General features: G+C 40.2%; 2 protein-coding genes across 2 annotated transcripts; both read left to right on the top strand.

Moving 5' to 3' along the window:
- The first annotated feature begins 202 nt into the window (after positions 1-202).
- LOC116222343 (cocaine esterase-like) lies at positions 203-1,275 on the top strand. Its single transcript, XM_031576018.2, has 3 exons — positions 203-326; positions 464-536; positions 819-1,275. The coding sequence occupies exons 1-3, from the start codon at positions 203-205 to the stop codon at positions 997-999; spliced, it is 378 nt and encodes a 125-aa protein (XP_031431878.1). The 3' UTR covers positions 1,000-1,275.
- A 2,902-nt stretch (positions 1,276-4,177) lies between these two features.
- On the top strand, positions 4,178-9,835 carry LOC105910314 (cocaine esterase-like). The gene is made up of 13 exons (XM_031575747.2): positions 4,178-4,315; positions 4,627-4,816; positions 5,366-5,504; positions 5,999-6,132; positions 6,366-6,519; positions 6,732-6,836; positions 6,936-7,034; positions 7,666-7,809; positions 7,912-7,989; positions 8,126-8,270; positions 8,718-8,867; positions 9,005-9,077; positions 9,379-9,835. The coding sequence occupies exons 1-13, from the start codon at positions 4,246-4,248 to the stop codon at positions 9,557-9,559; spliced, it is 1,662 nt and encodes a 553-aa protein (XP_031431607.1). The 5' UTR covers positions 4,178-4,245; the 3' UTR covers positions 9,560-9,835.
- The last annotated feature ends 1,576 nt before the right edge of the window (positions 9,836-11,411 follow it).

The raw sequence follows: 11,411 nt of genomic DNA, 5'->3' as shown, positions 1-11,411 counted from the left end.
TGCCCAAACCCTTAGCGTGGCTCTTGAGATTCCTGAGGTGTCCGAGGATTGTCTCTATCTGAATATCTATACTCCTGCCAAACCTGCACAAGATGCTAAATTACCTGTAAGTTCCAGCACCGAGTGACAGCACTGGGCACGGCTTTAACTTGTGTTTTTGAGCTTTTGCTTGTATTCTGTTGAACTTCTGTTATGAGCTGTTATGAGCAAATTCTGTGAGTCTGATCATAGTCATCATCGTCCGAGCTTTGTCAAGGTGGACCATGGAGATGACATTGTATTTGTCTTTGGAAGCACCTTCATGAGAAGTCATGTCAAGATAAGAGGTAATTTCTTTTTGTCCATGATTTTGGCTGCACATGGCTGTTACCCTACCTTAGCAATGTGTACCTTTAATGAACAGAAAGTTTCCTCAACCTATACACACTATATTATACAATATTGTCTCTTTACCCTCAAACAGGCACTTTCACAGAGGAGGAAGATGAGCTCTCTAGAACAGTCATGTCCTACTGGGGCAACTTTGCACGCACCGGGTAATTCAACTCCACCTTTTGAGAAGGAAACACAATTACATCCTTAAAAGCAATAAAATGCAGCATTTCTTTTTTAAAGACATTTTTGAAATGTAAGCTAGACAATGTTAATGATATGATGCTTCTGACAGCACCTTCGTAGAAAAGTCATCCTTGCTCATCCTAGTGTGGTGCTGCCAGGACATGTTCCACCTTAGCTCAGTTGCAATTTGTGGAAAGCGTACATACTGTGTGTGTGTGTGTGTGTGTTTGTGTGTGTGTGTGTGTGTGTCATTATTTCAGATCTCCCAATGGTGCTGGGTTAACCCACTGGCCTATGTACGGTGCTGGGGGAGAGTACTTGGAGATTGGGCTAAAGCAGCAGGTGGGAAACCATCTAAGGGCCGACCGCTTCACCTTCTGGACAGAGACACTTCCCAAGAAGATCCAGGAGAAGCAGCAGCAGCGCAGTGATGAGCTGTAGACGGCTGATTCATAAATGATGTAGTGTGATAATGCATCAGTGAAACAATTTTTATTGTTTGAAGAGGTTAAAATGTGACACAAAGTGACACAATTCCACAAATTGCGCTTATTCAAACCCCCAACAATAAGAATAGTACTGTAGATGCATAGTTGTGCAGCGATTGGGTTCAACTTAGCCCTGCAAAACCAGTGGCAGTTATTAAGGTGTTGAACAAACTGTGTCTGTTTTGAGTTTTAAATGGACTGAAAATAAAGAAGTGCTCAATACATAAAATACCTTTACTATAATTTCTGTCCCTCTATAAAAGTTGGTCGCTCAGTCGCTAATTGCACGTGAGAAAGGGCAAAGGCAAAGCGACGGTGTACTTATTAGTAGTTCCGTATATCCTGTAATAGTGAGTTAAGATTAGTTAGATAAGAACCCCACCAAAAATATATCAGAGGAGTGGTCCCCTTCATAGATCTGTATGTTCTTCTGGACCCAATTTTCATTCCTCAGACACTTCAGGAAACTCCATTTTATTTAGTGTAGGAGCCAAATCATAGGACATCTGACAGTTAGTGATGTAAAATCTGTAATGAATGGTAAATGTGGATGGCGAATTGATATTGGATAATGTAGATCCTGTGCGGCACATGTGACGTAAGTGATATGAGAATGTTTGACTAGATCAGATAGACATGTGTGTAGCTTTTTTACCATCATCTGTCAACGAAGTTTTGCAATTATTATTTTAGTGTGAGATTGTGTTTATTTACAACTACTACAAGTGGAGATTCTGTTCTTTGGTGAAGAGCAAGAAAATAAAAGACATCAACGGTCAGTCATCTGGGTCTTGTGAGTAGAAACTGGATAAAGAACGATAGAAATTGCAAGCTAGTAGGGGTGGGCGATATGACCAAAATCTTCTATCACGGTATTTGTAATTTATATCACGGTTACGGTATATATCACGGTTTATTATAGGGTAGGGTGTAGGGTGTAGGGTGACCAGATTTGGGTTTTTGAAAAAGAGGACACTTTAGCGGTGGCGAAATGTGTCCACAGACATTTATTTATTGACCCTTAAGAACACTAAGGTGCAGAAACAATACTGCCTCAATAGGCTATTGGCCTAAGCAATAGTGGCCAGTATCCATTGAATCTTTAAATAGTAAAATAAAAGCAAAGTGTATGTAAAAAAAGGAAAAATCTTTAGTCCAGTGCTTATGTTTCAGTGGTTCTTTAATGTACTTTCAGAAGATAACTCAAGTGTTAAAACTTTCTTTTCAATGTGTGTCCATATGTTAACGCAATAATGATGAGATATTTTCTTTATATGGCCACTTATTAAAATAAAAAATTAAGAAGTTGGCCTTTACACATAGGCATATACATAGACGCTCCATTGACTGCCTCAGCCCGTTTGCTGCAACGTGCTAACGTGATGAGGTGATGACTGGTCTGTAAACAGACGCAAGTAAATGATGGAGCTGCAGTTTTTCTGGATAAAAAGCACTATAGATAGCGTTTTATATTCTCAACCGATTTCACTGAGTCGTTTTTATATTCAAGGGTTTATGATCTACGTGGAGTACCAAAACAAGTTTTGTCTCCATATTACTTAGAATCTCGTTGGTTTGGCTGTAATCGCCGTTGACATACATACATGTATATGATAATCGCTGCTAGACGCTCCCTGTTCTTGTGCTCTCACAGCTCATTCACTTTGAAATACTGAAAAATAAATGCCTTTTCAGTCCATATTTTTCAGTATATTGAATCTTGCCCAACAGTCGAGGATTACTCAACAAGTAGGCATGACAGTCCTTGCAGGTAATGTGCTTAAAAATTGTACTGGGTATCGTATTATACGGCTCTTCAGAATGTTCAAAAAAATTCCGTTGATTTGAATGGGCCACACCAACGTTCGCAGGTCTGTAATTTCTTTATTTTCACTGCTGCGAAAATGTAATGACCGCTGACCATCTTTCATATCATTCCGCAAGTAGTCCAGTCATTTAACGTAACGGGAAGTAATGGGTTGCTACGCAACACCTGAAACTTTAGAGTTCTATTTTATTTCTCAGCAGAAATCACAAAACGGCTACAAAATCGTTAAAGAGGTATTTTTGGAGGAATGTCTATTGTTTTGGCGAGTTACTGTATAATAAAAGGGATGAAGTATAGTTCGGGAGGTCATTATCTTTTTTTGTTGTTCGTGGCACAACATAATTTAATGATAAGATAATTATATTACCCAGTCTGCTTTAACAACCCTTCTTGCATCATTTCAATGTGACCTTGAGTATTAGAGTGTGTTTTGACAGGGGTAAAACAGTGTTGGTTATATATTAGAAATGAAGTTTTAAAACGACATTACCCTTTGGTTTTCCTTCTGCTGGACATTGATGTTGCCCCTACAATGCTAACATTTAGCTAACAAAAGCTGACAGATTCATTTTTTTTCAAGGTCATTTTTAAATATTAAATGTCTTGTAAGTTGTATGTAATGAGCAAGTTTAGAGTCCAAGCCGACTTCTGTATTTTTTAACCTAGTCCCTATTTTCCCATGTTTTTTGGTCCCAATTTGTACTACTATGGGAAAAACGATAGATATCGGTCAAGTATTAAAACGGTATAACAAGCAACTTGAGTAGACAAAACGTCTTCTCAGTGTTATCCTATGGGGAAATAAACTGTAGACAATTATTGTTTCTACAGTCAGTAGTATACCTTTCTCTTTAAGAAGACTGGCTAGCCTATTTCACCCGCTAGCTACACTTGCTGGTTGCAGCTGATTGTAATGCATGTTACAATTGTCCCCAGCCGACCTCTCCTAATATTTGATAAAATATTTGAAATATAACACGTTGTATTCCGATAATGATTATACAACTTATTCACAAAACTTAAATAAAATGGAGTTTCCTGAAGTGTCTGAGGAATGAAAATTGGGTCCAGAAGAACATCCAGAGTTATGTAGGGGACCACTCCTCTGATATCTTTTTCGTGTAGGTGGGGTTCTTATCTAACTAATCTTAACTCACTATTACAGGATAAACGGAACCACTAATAAGTACACCGTCGCTTTGCCTTTGCCCTTTCTCACTAGCAATAAGCGACTGAGCGACCAACTTCTATGTAGGGCAAAGAGTAGGCTACCTGTAGGCGGAGCAATGTTGCGCAATGCAACCCGAAGTCCGTCAATGAAATGCTTCACACCAGTCTTGCATTTTACTCAGACGATTGCCTGTTGCTTCGATGGAACGTCTCTTACAGCTACTTTTCGCAGCAAGTGTTATATATTTGAGTTCATCCACCACGCATGATGGTAGGTGTGTGTTGGCAGGTGGAGAGAAAAAAACGACACGATAGTTCTCCTCGTCTTGGACGTTTACATTTCAGGCCATGCTCTGTCGAATAGAACAGGATTGCAAGAATAGAAATAATCGTCTTCAGCAGGACTACTACACTGATTTATCTTAATCTTATTTAATTTTGCCTGTAATAGATTCCATTACATGCAATAATTCATTTCTGACAATATATTTAAACAGAGTTTTTGTCATAATTGAGCTTTTTAGTTTCTAAACAAACTGTAAAACTGATCACTACATGGTGTTGTTGTCTGGATAACTACAGGACCACTGATCCACACCAAGCTGGGAGCCCTTAGAGGTGAATACTTGCGCGTGAGGGGAAAGACAACAGTGGTCCACTCATACCTGGGCGTGCCCTTCGCTAAACCACCTGTGGGACCCCTCAGGTTGGCCCGTCCCCAACCTGTGCAGGGATGGGAGGGGGTCAGGGATGCCACCAAGCAGCCATATATGTAAGTTAATGAGGTCATACTCTCAATATTTATGAGGGACCAAAGCATCAGAATGATCCTTTTTTATGATATCACTCATATGCCTTGTGGAGATTAAGTCCCCGAATGATCATTCCAGTATATTTTTATTAAAGATGTTTTATGATAAGGACACAATCCTAAGTAGATCCAGTAGCCATGGGAACAACCATTGAGATGATTTGGCTTCAACGGGAGTGGAAAGGATTAAATGCTGAATTAAATATCTAAACCAGTCCAATGACTTGACAAAATGTGATCTAGAGAGAACAATGCTCCTTACTTAATGTTGCAGTTAAGAAGAGCAACATGTGCGTACAAAATGTGTGTCCTGTGTGTTGTCTGAGCCCAATTTGATACAGTCCATTCTGACCACTGTGAGGCTAGTACATGAATATGTGCATAAACATGTATATAGAAATATGATACAGTAAAACACTGGTGTCTCCATAGTTGAGCGGCAAGAACTAATTGTATGTCCAAAATTTCCCAAACTGAGGAAGTGCAGCCTAATTTCCAGTTTGCTTTTAGGTGTCTACAGGATCGACAGATATCTCTAGACTTTGCGGAAAAACTTAGCATGGCTGTTGAGATTCCTGAAGTGTCCGAGGATTGTCTCTATCTGAATATTTATACTCCTGCCAAACCTGCGGAAGATGCTAAATTACCTGTAAGTTCCAGCACCGAGTGACAGCACTGGCCACGGCTTTAACTTGTGTTTTTGAGCTTTTGCTTGTATTCTGTTGAACTTCTGTTATGAGCTGTTATGAGCAAATTCTGTGAGTCTGATCATAGTCATCAGAGTGTCTGTCTGAGGTAAGGTGATCCTGATTGTCAGTGTCTCTCTGAGGTAATGTGATCCTGATTGTCAGTGTCTGTCTGAGGTAATGTGATCCTGATTGTCAGTGTCTGTCTGAGGTAATGTGATCCTGATTGTCAGTGTCTGTCTGAGGTAATGTGATCCTGATTGTCAGTGTCTGTCTGAGGTAATGTGATCCTGATTGTCAGTGTCTGTCTGAGGTAATGTGATCCTGATTGTCAGTGTCTGTCTGAGGTAATGTGATCCTGATTGTCAGTGTCTGTCTGAGGTAATGTGATCCTGATTGTCAGTGTCTGTCTGAGGTAATGTGCTGCTGTGGATGGTAATGTGCTGCTGTCCTTCAGGTCATGGTGTGGATCCATGGTGGAGCATTAGTCTTGGGCTCCGCCTCCTTTTATGACGGATCTGTCCTGGCAGCCTATCAGAACGTGGTTGTGGTGCTGATTCAGTACAGACTTGGAATGCTGGGCTTTTTCAGGTGAGGTTGCAGTTATGAACAAAGACTTTACTTTTTTTTGAAAAGTAAACATTTTTAATAGTTCAGGTAATTTGGTGCCACAGAATCTACAGACTATTAATGTTACGCTACACAAAATGCTTTAAGCTAGTACAGTTTGCAGTTACTATAGCTACTATAGTTATAACAGTTTGTTTAGTTTAATAGCTTAATTTCAAAGCCACAACATGTTCTCTTCTTCTGTCTCCTACAAGCACTGGGGATGATAACGCCCCGGGAAACATGGGTTTCCTGGACCAGGTGGCTGCACTGCAGTGGGTCCAGGAGAACATCCAGAGCTTTGGAGGGGATCCCTCCTCTGTCACCATATTCGGAGAGTCAGCAGGGGGAGTGAGCGTGTCTCTGCAGGTGGGGTACTGTGCTTAGGTGCTTGATGTTTGCCATGAAAACACCAATGTCATTTTCAGAAGCCTTCAAAAGAAAGATCAAATACTGTAGACATCAACATCAACATAAACTATCTATAAATACTGCAACTGTGGCATTAAACACAACAAAAAAAAAAACATATTATTCAGTTTCTCGTTGACCTTGACATTATCTAGTATCATCTGATTCAGGTTCTTTCACCATTGAGCACTGGACTTTTCCACCGCGCCATTGCAGAAAGTGGGACTGCATTCATGGATCTCCTCAACAACCTTCAGCCTATGGACACAGCTATGGTTGGCATCTTGCACCACCTGCACCTTGTTTGGCATTGTGGTACTGAAGTGTTTGGTGGTTTTCCCATGTTCCTTAGATGTTTTTCACTGTTCCCTTAGATTGTGGCAAATGTATCGAACTGTGTTGGCACCAAGCCACACCAGATTGTTGACTGTGTGATGCAGATGTCGACTGAAGATATTTTAAAGGTCATCAAGGTGAGTAGCCTATGGACCTTGGAACATTAACTTACTCTTCAAGCCTTTTTCTGACTTCATTGGGTACTTAAAGTGGCATTATGCAGTAATTGTACTTCAGGGTTAGGGTTAGGATAAGCAGTTTTACCTTAAAATAACAGCTTAAAAAAAATTGGGGCGCTACAATGACTTTTAATATGGAGAATCGCTTCCGTGCCGTTGCCATACCAGGGTCCGTAGGCATATTACTGGGTTATGTAGGTTTGGCTGAAGCCGCCCGGTTTCTACTGTCTGCCTAACTAAGTAGCTTATTTGCCGTCTTGCTTTGTCTTGTGTTGCACTTGCTTGATGTTGGACTGTGTTAGGACAGTTGTTGACTAACTAGTTTGTCATAGTGTCAAAGTAAGCACATTTCAAGAGGTTTCGCTAGTTTTAGCCACTAGCATCTCGTTAGCGATTAGCAATTGTTCCGTTATGCTGCTTTCAGGTAATTTTGAACAAACAAGGATGTCCCTATAATCTTCACACACATCTGTAAAAACTTGTCTAAACATGGACATATTGATTGTAATGACCCAAACCTCAGCACAGACCAACGCACTTGTGTAATGGGTAGGTTTGCTTGTTCCTCACAATGTCCTTTATTTCACAGGATATAGGCTGGATCTATGGGGTTACGAAGGATGGACATTTCATGCCAAAAAATGTAAAAGACATTTTTAAGGCTCAGGAATTCAGCAAAGTACCGTTGATTAATGGTATCAACAATGATGAATGTGGGTGGTTACTGCCTGCGGTGAGTAAGCACGTGCACTCTTTGGGCATCAGAGATTTCAAACACCGGTAACTATTTGCATTACCGGTAGTAAGTTGGTAACTTGTTTTCTTTTTTTTTCAGGCTAGTTCTCCACCCGGTTGGTCAGAGGGAATGGATCGTGAGACAGTAAAAAAAAGTATCATCCCCTTCTTCCCAAACGTAAGCACAATTACTCATGCTCCTCTTCATCAGCTAGTAAAACCAGCCTAGTTTGTTGAACATTAATGTCATGAAGGTGTGTTGCCCCTGATCTCCTGATGCTTTGTACTTCATTCATGCAAATGTCTGTTTAAAGGCAGAAGACTGGGCCATTGACTTGATTTTGGATGAGTATTTGGGGAGTGGAGAGGACAGCATCAAAAACAGGGATGGATTCACAGAGTTCTATGCAGACCTGATCTTCAATATTCCTGCCATCCAGTTGTCAAATGCTCACAGAGGTAAGAGACAGTGCACAGTGTAACAGAGGCCAGCAAGTTGTACCCTGTGACAGAGCTCAGTGACGGTAGCACCGATGTGTTGTAGCATCTTTGTTCACATGATCAGCCCGTGCTCAGGGCTACAGACCAAGGTCATGGTTTTGATAGCCATATAAATCTGTACCGTACTGTCATTTGCTTTGGATAAAACCTCTGCAATGCATACATATATAAATGAATGTGAAAAGACCATATGGTTAACATATACATTCAGAGTTGATTAAGGAAAACAAGAGTAGATAACTGCACTACGTTTCACTGAAACTGAACATATTCTGGTTTGAGAGGAACAAATTCTTGAGAAATTAAATACTTGGAGCAGTATCAGGGCTTACAAGGCATCTCTCTGACTTACAGTCACACAGAAAAAACACCCATCTATGAGCATTTCCATTTCACTCCCCACAGATTCTGGTGCACCAGTTTACCAGTACGAGTTACAGCACCCTCCAAGCGTACTCTTGGACAAGCGTCCGAGCTTTGTCAAGGTGGACCATGGAGATGACATTGTATTTGTCTTTGGAAGCACCTTCATGAGAAGTCATGTCAAGATAAGAGGTAATTTCTTTTTGTCCATGATTTTGGCTGCACATGGCTGTTACCCTACCTTAGCAATGTGTACCTTTAATGAACAGAAAGTTTCCTCAACCTATACACACTATATTATACAATATTGTCTCTTTACCCTCAAACAGGCACTTTCACAGAGGAGGAAGATGAGCTCTCTAGAACAGTCATGTCCTACTGGGGCAACTTTGCACGCACCGGGTAATTCAACTCCACCTTTTGAGAAGGAAACACAATTACATCCTTAAAAGCAATAAAATGCAGCATTTCTTTTTTAAAGACATTTTTGAAATGTAAGCTAGACAATGTTAATGATATGATGCTTCTGACAGCACCTTCGTAGAAAAGTCATCCTTGCTCATCCTAGTGTGGTGCTGCCAGGACATGTTCCACCTTAGCTCAGTTGCAATTTGTGGAAAGCGTACATACTGTGTGTGTGTGTGTGTGTGTGTGTGTGTGTGTGTGTTGTGTGTGTGTGTGTGTGTGTGTGTCATTATTTCAGATCTCCCAATGGTGCTGGGTTAACCCACTGGCCTATGTACGGTGCTGGGGGAGAGTACTTGGAGATTGGGCTAAAGCAGCAGGTGGGAAACCATCTAAGGGCCGACCGCTTCACCTTCTGGACAGAGACACTTCCCAAGAAGATCCAGGAGAAGCAGCAGCAGCGCAGTGACGAGCTGTAGACGGCTGATTCATAAATGATGTAGTGTGATAATTCATCAGTGAAACAATTTTTATTGTTTGAAGAGGTTAAAATGTGACACAAAGTGACACAATTCCACAAATTGCGCTTATTCAAACCCCCAACAATAAGAATAGTACTGTAGATGCATAGTTGTGCAGCGATTGGGTTCAACTTAGCCCTGCAAAACCAGTGGCAGTTATTAAGGTGTTGAACAAACTGTGTCTGTTTTGAGTTTTAAATGGACTGAAAATAAAGAAGTGCTCAATACATAAAATACCTTTACTATAATTTCTGTCCCTCTATAAAAGTTGGTCGCTCAGTCGCTAATTGCACGTGAGAAAGGGCAAAGGCAAAGCGACGGTGTACTTATTAGTAGTTCCGTATATCCTGTAATAGTGAGTTAAGATTAGTTAGATAAGAACCCCACCAAAAATATATCAGAGGAGTGGTCCCCTTCATAGATCTGTATGTTCTTCTGGACCCAATTTTCATTCCTCAGACACTTCAGGAAACTCCATTTTATTTAGTGTAGGAGCCAAATCATAGGACATCTGACAGTTAGTGATGTAAAATCTGTAATGAATGGTAAATGTGGATGGCGAATTGATATTGGATAATGTAGATCCTGTGCGGCACATGTGACGTAAGTGATATGAGAATGTTTGACTAGATCAGATAGACATGTGTGTAGCTTTTTTACCATCATCTGTCAACGAAGTTTTGCAATTATTATTTTAGTGTGAGATTGTGTTTATTTACAACTACTACAAGTGGAGATTCTGTTCTTTGGTGAAGAGCAAGAAAATAAAAGACATCAACGGTCAGTCATCTGGGTCTTGTGAGTAGAAACTGGATAAAGAACGATAGAAATTGCAAGCTAGTAGGGGTGGGCGATATGACCAAAATCTTCTATCACGGTATTTGTAATTTTATATCACGGTTACGGTATATATCACGGTTTATTATAGGGTAGGGTGTAGGGTGTAGGGTGACCAGATTTGGGTTTTTGAAAAAGAGGACACTTTAGCGGTGGCGAAATGTGTCCACAGACATTTATTTATTGACCCTTAAGAACACTAAGGTGCAGAAACAATACTGCCTCAATAGGCTATTGGCCTAAGCAATAGTGGCCAGTATCCATTGAATCTTTAAATAGTAAAATAAAAGCAAAGTGTATGTAAAAAAAGGAAAAATCTTTAGTCCAGTGCTTATGTTTCAGTGGTTCTTTAATGTACTTTCAGAAGATAACTCAAGTGTTAAAACTTTCTTTTCAATGTGTGTCCATATGTTAACGCAATAATGATGAGATATTTTCTTTATATGGCCACTTATTAAAATAAAAAATTAAGAAGTTGGCCTTTACACATAGGCATATACATAGACGCTCCATTGACTGCCTCAGCCCGTTGCTGCAACGTGCTAACGTGATGAGGTGATGACTGGTCTGTAAACAGACGCAAGTAAATGATGGAGCTGCAGTTTTTCTGGATAAAAAGCACTATAGATAGCGTTTATATTTCTCAACCGATTTCACTGAGTCGTTTTTATATTCAAGGGTTTATGATCTACGTGGAGTACCAAAACAAGTTTTGTCTCCATATTACTTAGAATCTCGTTGGTTTGGCTGTAATCGCCGTTGACATACATACATGTATATGATAATCGCTGCTAGACGCTCCCTGTTCTTGTGCTCTCACAGCTCATTCACTTTGAAATACTGAAAAATAAATGCCTTTTCAGTCCATATTTTTCAGTATATTGAATCTTGCCCAACAGTCGAGGATTACTCAACAAGTAGGCATGACAGTCCTTGCAGGTAATGTGCTTAAAAATTGTACTGGGTATCGTAT

This window comes from Clupea harengus, chromosome 11, assembly GCF_900700415.2.
Source record: "Clupea harengus chromosome 11, Ch_v2.0.2, whole genome shotgun sequence".
In the NCBI taxonomy this organism is placed as follows: domain Eukaryota; kingdom Metazoa; phylum Chordata; class Actinopteri; order Clupeiformes; family Clupeidae; genus Clupea; species Clupea harengus.
This window is presented reverse-complemented; position numbering and strand designations above follow the sequence as displayed.